The sequence below is a fragment of the Bradysia coprophila genome, unplaced genomic scaffold (assembly GCF_014529535.1).
Source record: "Bradysia coprophila strain Holo2 unplaced genomic scaffold, BU_Bcop_v1 contig_339, whole genome shotgun sequence".
NCBI classification, from domain to species: Eukaryota; Metazoa; Arthropoda; class Insecta; order Diptera; family Sciaridae; genus Bradysia; species Bradysia coprophila.
This window is the reverse complement of record NW_023503598.1, coordinates 257,968-274,137: the sequence shown is the minus strand read 5'-3', so window position 1 is coordinate 274,137 and position 16,170 is coordinate 257,968. Positions and strand designations below refer to the sequence as shown.

Below are 16,170 nucleotides of genomic sequence, written 5' to 3'. Positions count from 1 at the left end.
AAAATAACCCAAATTCATCGAAAAATCCGATGGAAGTTAGGAAGGGCCAGAGGAATCATCTTTCATCCCAAAATTTACGATCCAACCTTGGAACACCTCACATTTATCGAAAATAACCTAAATCCATCGAAAAATTCGATGGAAGTTTGGAAGTGCCAGAGGAGTCATCTGTCATCCCAAAATTTAGGAACCAACCTTGGAACACCTCACTCATGTCGAAAATAACCCGAATCCATCAAAAAATCCGATGGAAGTTAGGAAGTGCCAGAGGAATCATATGTCATCACAAAATTTAGGAACCAACCTTGGAACACCTCACTCATGTCGAAAATAACCCAAATTCATCGAAAAATCCGTTGGAAGTTAGGAAGTGCCAGAGGAATCATCTCTCATCCCAAAATTTAGGAACCAATATTGGAAAACGTAAGAAACGTTTAGGAGTTATGAACACGTTCTTTTTCATAGGAACTGACTTACTAACTAACCACGACACGGCAGAGTAAAGTTACCCAGGCAGGATCCCTATATTTTTTGCGATTTTTTTTTTTTTAATTTATGTCAGTGTTCATTTGAGTTCATTTTCTTAGGTCCCTTATTTGACATTCGGAAAATGAGGGACTTCTGCCAAATATTACTCTGCCGTGATATAGATCATCTTCAGGCTACGGTACTTTCAAACGTAACTTATTTTTGTTTCCTTCATTCATTTGTATGAGATTTTCTTAACGTGGGCGGCATTTCAAACGTCCTTGAGGATGATCTATTGTCCATAGAGTTTCACTCGAGAGGTGACATGGTGGCGCTGAGAGGTGGACATGTAAATCTATGATATTGGCTGCATTAAATTACACTGTAGCCATCTACAGGCTGTATATTTCAAAGGTCTTGATTGATTCAGTTCAGTTCATTTCCTCAGCAAACTCAAAAATGATATCTTAAAATCGCATTGTCATTCTGTAGGTATGTTCCAAGTGCAAGAGTAATTTTGGTGCATTTAAATGATTTAAATGTCAAATTTCATCCACAGAGCAATAACATCAACTATTTTACGAACATTTCGTAAACAATATTTGTTTGGTTATGGCTCTGTGGATGAAATTTGACATTTCGTTGTTGCACTTGGAACAGACCTGTACCGTAGGTGCACGGCAAATAAAAAGAAGAAGAAAAAAGATACAAAATACATTTAAACCGATCCACCCTTTGACATATGGGCCGCTCATATTTTGACATTTCATGTTTTTATTTTGACGTTTAATAGTTTATTTTTTTGTTGCTTTGTTTGGTTTATCGATACATTTTATTTTTTGTTTTGATTCAATGTAATCTCATGCTTCTGCATTAGCACATAGAACTATAGCAATAATAAAAATAATTTTTGGCTGTGTACCACTTACAATTCAAAACCCCCAAAACCACTGGAACTGTCACTCAAACTCTAAGTACAAGTATGTCTTCAACTTCAGAAGACAACCAAAACAAGGAAACGCCTAACTTAGCCACAGGCACTTCTACTGCACACATTGCTACAGCTGCAAGCTCCTCCTCAACAGCTTATCCACTCACTTCTACAACTGCTTACCAAAGCAATGTCCCGGAGGTTACAGGCACTTCAACTACAGACATTTCTACAGTGGCAAGCTCCACTTCATCTGCTTTTCCACGCATTCCTAGAACTGCTAATCAAAACAGTGATGTGACGGCTACAGGCACTTCATCTGCAGACATTTCTACAGTGGCAAGCTCCTCTTCATCTGCTTTTGCACGGATTCCTAGAACTGCTAATCAAAACAGTGATGTGAGGGTTACGGGCCCTTCAACTGCAGACATTTCTACAGCTACAAGCTCCTCCTCATCAGCTTATGCACTCACTTCTACAACTGCTTACCAAAGCAATGATGCGGCGTCTACAGGCACATCAAATACAGATATTTCTACAGCGTCAAGCTCCTCTTCGTCTGCTGATGCACGGATTCCTAGAAATGCTAACAAAAAAAAACATGTGAGGGCTACAGGCACTTCAACTGCAGACATTTCCTCAGCTGCAAGCTCCTCTTCATCATCTCTTCATCAGCTCATCATAGCATATCAACAAAATTATGCTAGCTTAAGTCAGTCTTTATTTACAGCTGGCATGGTAAGATAAATTTGAAATTAGTTTAGTTTACAATAACTGCAATTAGCTTACTTTTCGCATGTTTTCAAACACACATGAAGCTGATCACCTTCTCTTCAATTTCAGCCACAAACTGTGAATTTTCCATTGCAAAAGCGCCAAAAAGTCGATCGTATGAAAATACATTTACCATTGCCCGCAAAGAATTCAGTCAGTGCCACTATACCATTTCCTCCCAACTGGCACGAGCATATGCATTATGTATCTCAATCATTAGCTCCATACCAACTTTATCCGATTAATTCGATGACCGATGAATTTCAAAAATTGGCTGAACTGTTGCATCCACTTCATATCAATAGTATTGATCAAATCGTTAATCCTAAAGTTTGGAATCGCTTCGTAAATGGAAGAAAGGAAATGCTCAAGGCAAAGTGCAATGATCCGATGCTACTGAGACAACTCGGTCTAACCGACGCAGAAATTGCGAAAAAGAAACAGTCACTGAATTTCTTTCGCCACAAGGCTTTGGATGCTGCACCATATAACGACAATTTTGTTCTTCTTTTCCATTGTACAAGAAATCCGGAAAACATTGAATTTATCCAACGTGACGGTTTCGACGAAAGAATGAGCCGAGGTGGAATGCTGGGCAAAGGGATTTACTTTTCTGACAATTTCAAGAGATCAATTCGTTATGACGGGTGTGGTGGTGTTCTCTTCATCTGTGGAGTGTTACTCGGAGATTGTGTATCGAACCCGGAAATTGTCACTACATCGTTAATGAAAGAACCGGAAAAATTGCAAGCCGAACGACGGTATATCGACGACAATTATTTCGATTCAGTGAATGGAATATTAATGACGGGGTCAGTACAAGCCACGGACCAATATACAGTCTACAACAGGTAAAAGAAACTCATCATTCCGAGAATTGAGCTCGATTTTTCTTCTTAACGAGTCACTCTTCCTGACTGTTCCATCAATTTCTCATGTTCTTTCAGATATCAATGCTGTCCGATGTACAAGGTGAATTATCGCCCGAAGATAACAGCTGATGCTACTGTAATTAGACCACCGTTCGTTTGGCCAGCCGAAAATGAGCCCTATCCATTATCAGATAACTCATCGTGGGCGTTTCATGCCAAAACAATTTTTGACGCAATGAATGGATGTGGGCAAATTCCGCCAATTTGGCTTTCCATTCCAGTCGCTCAAGAGTCGCTCGATGAGAAGTTGGAAATCATAAAAAACCTTGGTTACACCGACGCTGAATTGAATTTAAAAACTTTGAAGGAAAACAATTTCGAAACGAAGCCGACAGTGGACGTACTCTTACAACGAAATATCGATGAAGCTCTGAAATTGCAAAGAAAAGCTGATGCAGGAAACACAAATGAATCGGAATCGGAAACCGAAGGATCCTCATACCATTCGTCGACTGATGATGATGGTGAGGGATCGTCATACCACACTTCGACCGATGAAGATAATCCAAAGCCATCAACATCGAAAACTCATCGATTGCGAAAGAAATCGGTACCGTCAACCGATAAGGATTGTTCAATTTGCTACAACTCATATGCTAAAAAGTCCAACAATTGGAAGAAAATCCCACAATGTGACCACAAGCTGTGTATGGATTGTTACAAAAAAATTGAAATTACTCGAAAAACAATGACCGGTGCTGAGCACACCTTTCTAAAATGTCCCTTTTGCCTTATCACATCTGGCATTGAAATTGGAATATGCCCGAATGGAGAGATGACTGAAAGACTGATTTCGACACATTGTGACGGCTATGAGGATTGTGACACCATAATGATCACATACACGGTGAAAACACCTTTTGACTCATCTACATATCCAGACATGCCTCCACAGTCATTGGTAGGCGCACATCACGCCGTTCGAAGAATCGCATACCTACCAAACAATAAAGAAGGACAGAAAATTTTCTATCTTTTACGTATCGCATGGAATCGACGTATTATCTTTACGATCGGTACGAGTCTGTCGACTGGTCGTCAAAATGCATTGGTGTGGAATATTCATCATAAAACCTCGCAGAAGGGTGGTGTTTCTTGTCATGGATATCCCGATGCCACCTATTTGGATAGAGTCAGAGCAGAGTTAAAAGGTTTCGGAATCGAATGAAATTACAACTAAAGTCTAAAGTTCTATGGTTATGTTGACCATTATAGCTACAAGAAAATTGAATTACCTCGACTATGTTACCCGCGCACGGTGAGCCTGAAAATGTCCATACCTGATGGAGCAAAAAAATGACCCAGGTCCCAAAACAAAGAAAAATTCGTCTATCTCAAAATTTTTCCGTACCCTCGATTTTGATTTTATGTGATTCTTAATCACGGGGCTGCCGTCTACTAATATGAAGCAAAAAAATTCATGTGCACGACACATCAGGTATGGACATTTTCAAGCTCAGCGTGCGCATTTTTTACATTTTAAGTAGTAAGTGGCAGATGTTCAGGAACAGACCTATTTATCTGCCATATGCGACGCAGATTTTTTTTAGTAAATTTTATGTTATTTTCTGTTTTTTTTTTTAATAAATAAAGATATCTCCGAACTTAGTCCAAGTCCAAAATTTAGAACCCGCCTCCTGTAGAAGAAAGGACCAGCCTCTTTTCAATTTAAGTTCATAATGTTAACGTTAAAGGTGTGTCTAATTTAAGTGAAATAGCCGTGTCTTTAAAACAGGCAGTCCATTTTAATAAAATAAAATATTTCTTACCGATTCTGGACTGTCCAACTTATTTCGCGAGTCTTATATCTGGACTGTCCAACTTTTTTCGCGAGTCTTATTTCTGGACTGTCCAACTTTTTTCGCGAGTCGTATTTCTGGACTGTCCAACTTTTTCTTCGACTCTTATTTCTGGACAGTCCAATTTTCTACTTACGAATCATTTCTGGACTGTCCAACCTTTTTCGCTAGTCTTATTTCTGGACTGTCCAACTTTTTCTTCGACTCTTATTTCTGGACAGTACAATTTTCCACTTACGAATCAATTCTGGACTGTCCAACTTTTTTCGCGAGTCTTATTTCTGGACTGTCCAACTTTTTCTTCGACTCTTATTTCTGGACAGTCCAATTTTATACTTACGAATCAATAAAAGGTTGAATTCCCTAGGTTTGGAACAAAACGCCTTTACGTTAAATTTCGTAAAAGGATGAATTCCCTAGGAACGAGCTAACGCTTTCACACAGACTAATTATTAGACGATGCGAGAGAAAAAAAATTAACTCCTAAGTTACCGACACCGTTCCGGCGCCCGGCTCGCATTGCGGCCCTCCGCTTCGCTACGGGGCAACGGGCCGGATCGCTCGGCGTGTTAAAACGCTTTTTATGTACAATTAAAATTGGTATTGGTTGGACAGTCCAGAATTGATTCGTAAGTAGAAAATTGGACTGTCCAGAAATAAGAGTCGAAGAAAAAGTTGGACAGTCCAGAAATAAGACTCGTGAAAAAAGTTGGACAGTCCAGAAATAAGACTCGCGAAAAAAGTTGGACAGTCCAGAATTGATTCGTAAGTAGAAAATTGGACTGTCCAGAAATAAGAGTCGAAGAAAAAGTTGGACAGTCCAGAAATAAGACTCGCGAAAAAAGTTGGACAGTCCAGAATCGGTAAGAAATATTTTATTTTATTAAAATAGACTGCCCGTTTTAAAGACACGCCTATTTCTCTTAAATTAGACACACCTTTAACGTTAACATTATGAACTTAAATTGAAAAGAGGCGGGTCTTTTCTTCTACAGGAGGCGGGTTCTAAATTTTGGACTTGGACTATCTTCCGACATGTAAATAAAGCTGGAAGCGTTAACGATATCATTCATTTTAAAAATTGTATACTACAAGGACTGCGTCACACTTTTTTTGTAGAGATTTTTGTTGGGATATCAATCGTTTTAGAAGTTTAGTCAACCCTGCTTTTTAGAACAGTTGTAATTCTAATTTGTTAGCACTGTTCTGTCAAAATAATTGTTCTGTAAAATGATTGAACAGCCAAATATTTTGGATTTTTTGTGATCAGATTAGTTGGCAACCATCGTATATATTTATCCTCCAACCCCAACTTCTATTCATTAAAATGATCCAGATAACTTCCCCCACAACAAATAATAAAACAAAATTGGATACTGCACCGATGCCTTAAAGTGACTCCTCTGACCCCAACTTCTATTCATTAAAATCATCACCACAACTTCCGCTACAACACATCAAAATTTGTATTTGTTTCCTGCGCCGAATCCTTAAAGTGAACAAATTTTTCCAGCTGCCCAACATACAAATTACAACCAACTTCACAACAATCATCAAATCACAAAATGATCACAAAATGGTTGTAAATTTTTATATGAGAAAAATTGTTCCGAAAATTAATTAATTAATTTCACAAAATTCAGATTTTTCCTAGGATGAATGAAACTTAAGTTCTGATGGCCTGACTAAGGTTCCTGCAAAGTTTCATGTAGATTGGCTGCGGTTTTTCCGAGATTGACCTTCGATAGATAGATATAGCCAGGCAGAAAGAAACATACAAAATAGGTTTCTTTCAAGGCCATTCAAAATGTCAATCGTCATCCACAGAGAAGGCAACACAACCTCACTTTGAAGTTTCAACGAACAAATTTTTTTCAAGTTGCGGTTATGTTTGCTTCTGTGGATGCTCTCGTTCGTTTTCGGCTTGTCAAAATTCGTTTTTACCGTACGATGGAAGAAACCTATAGGTGCTATAGGTTGAAAGATTTTGATTGTTTGGAGAAAGTCAATTTGGTGTATTTAGCATGAAACGTAACCAATTTCAAAACGATGAATCTCCGGTAATTTGGAACCAATTTAGTCGAGAGATAGCTTGTTCGGTTCGTATTTAAAGCGAGAATATGATGTAATAGGTGTTGGTGATAAATTGGTGATAAAGACCAAGGGGTAGAAACTAAAATGTTCGGCTATACATAGTTGACGCGTCTCAAAAAAATTTCTTTGTTCTTTTTTTTGTGGAGAAAGACTGCGCCAAGTCCTCCGCTATCGCTTCAGACATGATCGAACGACGTGTTGTTCATTCAAATCGGACGATATTTACTCAACTAAACGTAGTGACAAAAATTCAACTTCTGTGCCTTAGAATCATAATTCGACGTATTTCGTCACTGCACCTACGATCGAAAAGTGATTGCTAAGAAAAGCTGAAATTGTTGTAATGTTTTTGTTTTGTTTTTCGTCTCATTATGATCCTTACGGCACAAAAAACGTAGTTCGTGACTCGTGACGAAAAGTAGAATTTTTCAGGACACGTCTTAAGCTTGTCCTACTCGGCTTCGCCTTGCGACGAAAAATACTATTTTCCAATTTTTGTACCAAACATTTTTCTGCTTAGTGATAGGACCTAGAAGAGGCACTAACAATAGGCTTCATGTTTGAGCTAAGGCGCATCGATCAACATATTACTCAACCAGATCTCTTCAGTTGGCGAAACTAATGGCAGTACCTAGTTCACATTGACTATTTTGTTTGCTAATTGTAGTTCCCTTTACCTCTTTTCCGCGAAGTTTGCTGTGTTTAGTTAGCACACAAAATTGTGGTATGCGACCGTACTGCCAGTGGTCAACTTATCGTAGTTACAAAATTTCTGCAATTTTTATATCAAACTTTCTTTTCGCTCATTTCTCAGGGTCCTAACCATCAATATATAGGGATAATGTTCGGGATAAGGTGCATCGACCGACATATCGTTCATTCAAATCGGACGATGTTTACTCAATTAAACGTAGTGACTAAAGTTCATAAAATTCCACGGATCCACCCCCAGTATTATCCGATTTTGGTTACCAGCACTCCCATTTTCTGGAGCTAGACCCTTGACTTTCAGGGAATTTGGAAGATTTAGATTTATCAGGGTGGGACGATCACCTAGGTGATCTTGAAACACAGATCTTGTGATCCTTTGTTTCCTTCCCGGTCATCATTTAAATCAAGACAACCTTCCGGTCGCCGCCAGGAATCTGTCCAAAGTGGCAGGTCCCAGGGCGACAACTTCGGAGGGTTGTACGACGTAATCTCCAAGGAGCCTGCGTCTTAGTTGAAGAAATTTAGGACATTCACAGATGACGTGTATGCCCGTTTCTTCTTCTAATCCGCAGGAGCACCAAGGAGTCGCCGAGAGCCTTAGCTTATTGAGGTGCCGATTCAGCCCGCAGTGTCCAGTAATTGCACCAACCACTCTCCTTATGCATTTCCGGTCCATGCTGAGCAAATCTTTAGCCCATCTAGCGTTCGGCCTCGGGAAGAATCGCTTCGTGTGAGCGCCTCCCTCGTACGCATTCCAGCGCTCCAAGTGTTTACCCTCCACCCATTTCGATCTCGCTTTTGCGCATATCGAATCGGGTATAGGTAGGTACGGTTCAAGCCCGTCTACGAGAGCAGCAGAGCCTGCTTTGGCAAGCTCATCCGCCTTCTCGTTTCCATCCACGCCAGAGTGTGCGGGGACCCAAACCAAGCAAATCCGGTTATTTTGACCCACCGAGTTTAGGTAGTCTTTACATTCTTTGATTAGCTTGGAGATCGTTACGGGTGACGATATTGCTTTTATCATCCCCTCGTTATCGATACAGACCGTTACGTCCTCTCCTTGCGTTCCCAAAGGCAGAGCTTCTTGAACTCCTTTGAGCACTGCGAAGACTTCCGCCTGGGGGACGCTGGCAAACTTACCCAGGTGGAACCAGCTGCCTTCTTCGCTTTCTGGTCTGAAAACGCCGGCTCCGGTCCCTACCGAGGTTTTAGATCCGTCGGTAAATATGACTTTACCTTCCCTATGCAGATCTGTGGGCCAGCCGTTTAGCCAGTCCTGTCTGCCTGGGAACCTAACATCAAAGTTCCTGGTAAAGTCAACTACCGGCGTCAGCCTGTCCCTAGGCATGCTAAACACAGGATTCGCAATCACGTTCCTGATTTTTCCATGCCCCTGCAGGAAATTCGGCGTCCACCAGCCATTTTGCGCTAGCCTGTCTGCTGTGGCAGACGCTCTGGCCTTAATTACCAGGTCCAGAGGTGGCAAATTTAGTAGCACTTCCATGGCCGCAGTCGCCGTGGTTTTCATGGCTCCAGTAACACAGATGCATACTAGCCTCTGAATATCACCCAGTTCCTTCCTAGCTCTTTCGATGTCGAGTCTAGGCCACCATACCACGGAACCGTGACTCACCATGGGTCTAATGACAGCCTCATATAGCCACAGAATAGCCTGCGACCTTAGACCCCAGTTCCTCCCAAAGGAGTTCCTGCAGATCCAAAAAGCCGCTAGAGCCTTCTGCGCCTTGTTCTTTACATGCGCTATCCAGTTGAGTTTGCTGTCAAGTATGACCCCAAGGTACTTTACCTGAGAAGAGAGCGCTAAGTCAACATTAAAGAGCCTCGTATTACCCACGAGGTCGGATCCTTTGTGCCTTCTGCTGAACAACACTAGGTCCGTTTTTCCTGGGTTAACTCTAAGCCCTTTCGCGCTACACCAGCGCTCCACTATCTTCAGTGCGACTCTGACCCGATCGCCTAGCGTACTCTCAAAGCTTCCTCTGACTAGGATCGTTAGATCATCCGAGTAGCCTTGGGCGTAGATTCCCTCATCGACCAGTTCTTTGATGAGAGAGTCCACTACCATACACCATAGGATCGGTGAAAGGATACCGCCTTGCGGACATCCTTTTGCTACCCAGAGATTGGTCTTCTGACCACACACATTGGCCTCCACCGACCTGTCTCTGAGCATGTTACTGACCCATCTCACAACCATACGTCCGACTCCCCTTTCCTCCAGCGCTCGGCGGATAATGTCAAAGCCCGTGTTGTCGAAGGCCCCTTCGATGTCCATGAAACATCCCAGGGCCACTTCGCCAATTACGAGCGACTGTTCCACTTTTGCTACCAGTTTGTGCAACGCAGAGTCCGTTGACTTACCTACCTGGTAGGCATGCTGGTTGATGTGCAGCGGGTATCGCTTCAGCACTTCATCCCTGATATAAAAATCGATCAGCCTCTCCAACGTTTTTTGGACGAAAGATGTGAGACTGATTGGTCTGAAGTCTTTAGCTCCACAGTGAGATGGTTTTCCCGGTTTAGGAATAAATGTTACCTTCACTCTTTCCCACTCGGCCGGTATATGACCGAGTGCCAAGGAGCTCCGTAACACATCACACAGCGGTTCCAACAGTATTTCTCCACTCTCCTTCAGTAGAGCCGGGAAAATACCGTCGTTTCCCGCTGACTTATACGGCTTAAATTTACCTATCGCCCACTTCAACCTGTCCTTAGTGACAATTCGTCTAGCCAGTGCCCAATCTTCTTCCGATGGAGGAAAACGATCTTGCGGCCTGGGCTCGACTTTATCATCTCCACAGCCAGGGAAGTGGGTTTGAAGCAGATGTTCTGCCGTATCTTCTCCACTTTCCGTGAACGTACCGTCGGGTTTCCTCAAGGAGCTCGGGAGGAGCCTGGGGTCCTTGGAGAGGACTCTGTGGATTCTGGCATAGTCGGGGACATATTCCATTTCCGCACAGAATCTCCTCCATGCCTCCCTGGCCCTCGTTCGAACAGCCTTTCTGAAAGCCTTTTGAGCCGCCTTGTACGCAGCCCATTCGACGTGCTGATTTGTCCTCATTGCTCTATTCCACGCTCTCCGCGCAGAAACCCTGAGTTTCTCAATCTCAGCGCTCCAGAGCTTGCCGTCCTTTTTCCTGACTTCTTTGCTTTCTGGGCACGAGCTTTCATAGGCTTCCGTCAGCAACCACGTAATGCTGTTCACAGCTTCGTTCAACTCTGCCGAGGATCTCGGCATCCCTTTTTCCAGTTTATCCAATTTCTGGAGCTAGACCCTTGACTTTCAGGGAATTTGGAAAGAAAGGCATTTAAATAATTCGATCTGTAAAATGACCGTCGACAAATCACAAAAGATTCGTTCAACAAAAATTACTGGAAACATATTACGGTCTCTTGATTCACTCTCCAAGCAACATCATCTGCCTTCTTTACCGCTGGTTAAATTTCTCACAGGAAAATTGAGGTCAGACAATTCATTGCTTTATGTAGCGGTGGCCAGCAGGTTTCTCTGCCATAATGAACTTAAATATATTGTCTACTTAATGTATTTCCGTCTCATTTTTGTTTAAACGACATCTGTGTGTCAAATGTTAGGTACTTTGCCTGTATTTTAGATGACGGTTTGAGTCCACGCTAAATGTGAAGATGCCTCACTTTTCATTGTAATGGTGAAAACTCTCACACTGTCAGAAAATTAAAATCCAAACAATAAGAGATTTTCGCTTCGTAAACTGAGAGAAGTTACAAAGATAGTTTTGGTGCTAATTTTGTTGATGGAAATTTGTGGCTTTTAATATTTATGTTCCTTGAAATAGAATTGTTGTTCCTGTTTTTCTCGGATACTGATTTTTCTTACAAAATACAAAGAATGAGTGCGTAACACATAGCAGCGGTCTGATGTCAAGTTTAAATTGTTGAAACGTATATGAGATCGGAACGGAAAGTATTGGGAAACAATTAACTCGTTCGTTAAACTGGGATTTCCCCAGAGTAGCAAAGGCGATGGCTTCACCGCTTGTTAAAGTCCAATTACATTTTGCAATAAATTAAGCACAGTAAAGGTGACCTATGCTCGATTAACTAATTACATATTTGCATGCTTGGATTCATTTCTCGAATGAGTAATTCACACAATTACGCAACTAAATTGCTCTCCAAGCGCTCGCAGTTACTGTGAATAGCACATGTAGTACATTACTTACCAATAGGACACATGGTGAAAATGGTACTATACTTGTGAGAAATTTACCGATCCGAAACGAAGGGGAGCATATTTTACTCGAAAACGCGAGGTAAAGTTTCGCTGTTGCTGTTGGGCGATAATGTTCACTTAAACTTTTTTGTGTAAAACGACTGTGGAAAATACGGTTCTTAGGTCAGTTCTTAGGATGCACTATATTATGGTACTTTAGGTACATTGACAAAAAGTGTTGAAATGTTTGCTACCGTTCGATGCAGTTTTTCGTTCCTTTTCTACAAACGTACACAACCGATTTTGGTGCAAATAGATAAACCATTGTCAGTGCACCAACATGAATTGCAATCTTCTTTCCACTGCGAACCAGGCACACATCTTTCCATGTTAGCAGAATCTGAAAAAAAAGAAATATTTTTTGAGCAAAAACCTTCATCTCTCCACGCAAATTAATTACTATCTTCCGTATGCGATTCTATCGGTACAGGTGCCTGAATGCAACCCTTTAGCGTACAAGCCGGAACGCCATTTTCTACGCACCAACAGTCATTGCATTCCTGCTTCCAATTTCTCGCTGTTATGCACCGACCGTTCGCATCGAGGTTTGAATCGGTTACACCACCTTCCGATCGTTTCAATCGTAGGTTTGCGCCAGCTGTTGGAGAAAAAACCGTTTTTTTAAACGAAATTTTACGAAATCACACGAAATCTTTGGTGAAGCTTTCAAGAAATTTTTGTGTGTCACATAGCCAATTTTGGAGAGCTTTGTAGAATTTTCGGAATTTTGAAAAATTTTCACAAACTGTTTGAAAAGTTGATAAACTCCGAGTTGCTGTGGCCTGTAAATGATTCTATAAAACTTAAGCTGAACAAATGAAAATTTAGGGAGTGAGTTAGGCACCAAAATTCAGAAAATAAAATCTAGATCGTCATTTGTTCAACAAAATTCGTGTAATCAATTACAAACCACACCAACTCCCAAATAAGAAAACATTTCGAATTTCACTTTCTCTCTCTCTCTCTCTCTCTCTCTCTTAAAAACTCGGAAAATTTTGACAATTATTTAATTTTAGAATTTGAAGGAATTATAAAAATTAATTCTTTAAAATACTGAAAACTGATTAATTTAAGGATTTTTTGTAATTTTACAGAACTTTGAGGAATTTTTAGGAATTTAATTACTAAAACAAGCAACGATGTGTTAACAATTCTAGATTCCTGTAGTGCGAACTAAATTACCACAGAAATGAAAGATCATCAGTGTAGATAGCACAGTTAGAAAAACCTTTGTAAAACCCATGATAATATAGCTGCTTGTTCTCTTCGGTCAAGTACAACGATAATTAACAACAGCTTCGTTAGAAATTCTTCACAATACTGATGACTCTACATGGCTATAATGTTAAAAGATATATATACCTTATCACAACCAGAATATCGTTTCAATTGATGATCAAACAGTCCAAACTCGTTTTCATTAGTTTTTGCTGTGCATACAAAAAGTCTTTTTTTTACCTGTTCTGCATACAGCGGAAATTGTTGTCGTATGAATAGTGTTGACTATTTTAATGATGTTTGTGCGTGCAAGTATAATAGTACATTACTGTCTTGCTGGGACATTTTTTGTTGAGGGGTGTGGGGATGTATTTCGAGCCGAAGGCGAGGAATGCATCCCACACGCCTCAACAAAAAATGTCCCAGCAAGACAGTACGGTATTTTGTTGTCTTGTGAACAGAAACTGGTTTTGAACGAGACAGGAATGACGCATTTTCTGACCGCAAGACCACAAATATTCTACGTTTGTCAATGTTCACAGTGTATTGTGAGGAGAGAAGAACAAAAATCTTTTTATTGAGTTGAAAATCATGATTTTATTGACATTATTGATGAACACATTTTTGACTTCGCCTTGTTGATCAGTCGAGACTGACGACGAAGACAATTTTAAATTCCAAAAATTATTGCGTTTCAATGATCAAGGTTGTTCGGACGACCAATTAAAACTCTGTTTTTAAATTAATTACTTTCACCTTCTGGCTCTATCTTAATTAATGTCGGTGATGGTAGATGAATGCAACCCTTTAACGTACAAGCAGGGACATAATTTGCTTCGCACCAACAGGTATTGCAATCATCTTTCCAATTTCTTGCTGTTATACACCGACCGTTTGCATCGATATTTGAATCGTCACTGCTGTCTGACCGTTTCAATCGTAGGTTTGCACCAGCTGTTGGAACCGTTGAAAATAGTTTTCAAATCGATTTCATTCACAAGTTTTTTTTTTTAAATTTTAGTTTTTGTTAAAAGAAAGCCTACCACAAAGACAGACCAGCATCAATGCAGACAACGCAATCAAATTTAGCTTTGTCAAACCCATGATATGTTTCCGGTTTCAATTCGTTTACAAATATATCAGACAACCACTTCGTACGAAATCGTTTAAACAACTGAGATCATATACCAACTCTATGATCATATTCTACTTCTTTGAAGGAAGCAGATGATGACGCCAGTCCAAACTCGTTTTCATCGACTAGCGTTTTAAATATAAAAACGATTTGCTTACCTGTTCTGCATACTGAAGTATCTCTCTGGGTATTATAATGATAACACTGTTCTAAAGATTTTCAATGTTTTCGGTTAGCATACGATAAGAAGAGAAAAACGAATGATGACAGTAAAACAAAGCAAAAACTGTCGATATGGAATATGCAAACCAATCGACGAATTTCACATAAATCAAAGACATATGTAGCATTTACACTTCTTCTGGTTTGATCATGGACTTTTACCAAATATATTTAGTCCATTCGCTTCATTTGGAAACTATTAGGTACATCTTGAGTGACCATCTAATTTACAGTCAATTACATGGTCACTCAAGATTTACAGTGTAAATAAGTGGTATCTACCGTTACCTGTGGCTGCTATTTACCGTTACCAGTGGCTGCTTCTCAGGGTCTTGCCCAAGTGTTAAGTCAAAATAATGTATCAAATGTGTGCTTTAGAAAGCTTTCAAAAGCATTTAGCTTTTTATGGATTACATTGGAAAAGTGTAAGATATTAGTGAAAAAATGCACTAAAAGCTCGAAAAAGCTCTTCAAAAGTTCTTCTTGAGTTAAGTTCGTTTCATCTACATCAATGAACGACTAAATATATAGGTTATCTGTGAAAGTTTCGACTAAAATAGAAGAAGAATGACTGAGAGGTGGATAATGTGCACTTCATCCGTGGATATCAAGAATCAGACTCCATCGTGGCAATTGTGGCCACAATGTCAAAAATAGTTATGAATTTTGAAGCTACGATACAGGGGCACTAATCCAAATTTCGAATCCAAAATCCATCGACGATTATACCTAGACTGGTATTTCGTAAGATAAAATGTGTCTCCAGCAACAGTTTGTATAAGATACACATTTCGTACGATTTTACACCAATACAGGTACGCCTTGACGCCTTACTTTGCCCACTTAATTAAGAGGGCAAACACATCGAACCACATACTACCAAACATGTCGTATTTCATGCTGGGACCACATATTTCACGTAATTTTGTTGGAAATTTCCTCTCTTGGCATTATAAAAAGAAAATGTAAAGCGAAAACTTCGTGGTTTGTTGTTGATATTGTGACCTTTGAATGAAGAGAGAACAGCTAATCCCTTGAACCCGGATCTCACAATCGTGTTTGTAGTAGAAAAATGCGTTGTTTTAGCACCGTGTGCCAAATTACCCCACAGTGGAAGTCAAGTCTTAAAGGGTGCCAATACTATGTAAGAAAATTCCTTCGCATCTTGACTCATAGAACATAAAATTAAAAAATGAAAGTAAAAGTACAGCTGATTGGACAGGTAATGCGACGAATATGTGTGGGCATCTACACTTCAGCAAACATTGTCGAAACTTCTCTTATGTATCGCTCAGGAGATCGGATGGCAGATAATGTTTTGATGGAAAATCTATCTGGAGATCTTTTGAATGTGCAGTTAGAACTGAATAACGGAAATAGTCGGACTGTACGTCAATTGAGGGTTAGCTCCTTGTGTGATTATCATTTACTAATTAGCTCTATTTTCCAGCGCTCTGGTTTTTGTGAACCCACTCCTCTGACTGCTGTGACGTGTCTTTTTTCAGAAAATAGATCGCAACAAATGAAGTACTAAAGAATTGTGGCCAATTATCGGCCAATGGAGGCTTCCTCGAAATAAAACTTCAATTTTTTATTCTCTCTTTTTATTCATA

At 40.2% G+C, this 16,170-nt stretch overlaps 2 protein-coding genes across 4 annotated transcripts; one reads left to right on the top strand and one right to left on the bottom strand.

Annotated features, from left to right (window-relative positions):
• The first annotated feature begins 1,254 nt into the window (after window positions 1-1,254).
• LOC119079799 lies at window positions 1,255-4,827 on the top strand. 2 transcript variants are annotated; one of them, XM_037187861.1, is made up of 4 exons: window positions 1,255-1,796; window positions 2,001-2,137; window positions 2,243-3,024; window positions 3,121-4,827. In XM_037187861.1, the coding sequence occupies exons 1-4, from the start codon at window positions 1,451-1,453 to the stop codon at window positions 4,271-4,273; spliced, it is 2,418 nt and encodes an 805-aa protein (XP_037043756.1). In that variant the 5' UTR covers window positions 1,255-1,450; the 3' UTR covers window positions 4,274-4,827. The 2 variants fall into 2 exon arrangements, with proteins under 2 accessions (XP_037043756.1, XP_037043755.1); XM_037187860.1 differs by having other exon boundaries at window positions 1,255-1,905; window positions 2,008-2,137; window positions 3,121-4,824.
• A 7,273-nt stretch (window positions 4,828-12,100) lies between these two features.
• Window positions 12,101-13,308, bottom strand: LOC119079815 (serine protease inhibitor I/II-like). Of its 2 annotated transcripts, none has more exons than XM_037187885.1 (3): window positions 13,165-13,308; window positions 12,386-12,580; window positions 12,101-12,322 (listed from the first exon to the last, which is right to left on the bottom strand). In XM_037187885.1, the coding sequence occupies exons 1-3, from the start codon at window positions 13,223-13,225 to the stop codon at window positions 12,204-12,206; spliced, it is 375 nt and encodes a 124-aa protein (XP_037043780.1). In that variant the 5' UTR covers window positions 13,226-13,308; the 3' UTR covers window positions 12,101-12,203. The 2 variants fall into 2 exon arrangements, with proteins under 2 accessions (XP_037043780.1, XP_037043779.1); XM_037187884.1 differs by having other exon boundaries at window positions 12,383-12,580; window positions 13,165-13,307.
• Window positions 13,309-16,170: the final 2,862 nt, after the last annotated feature.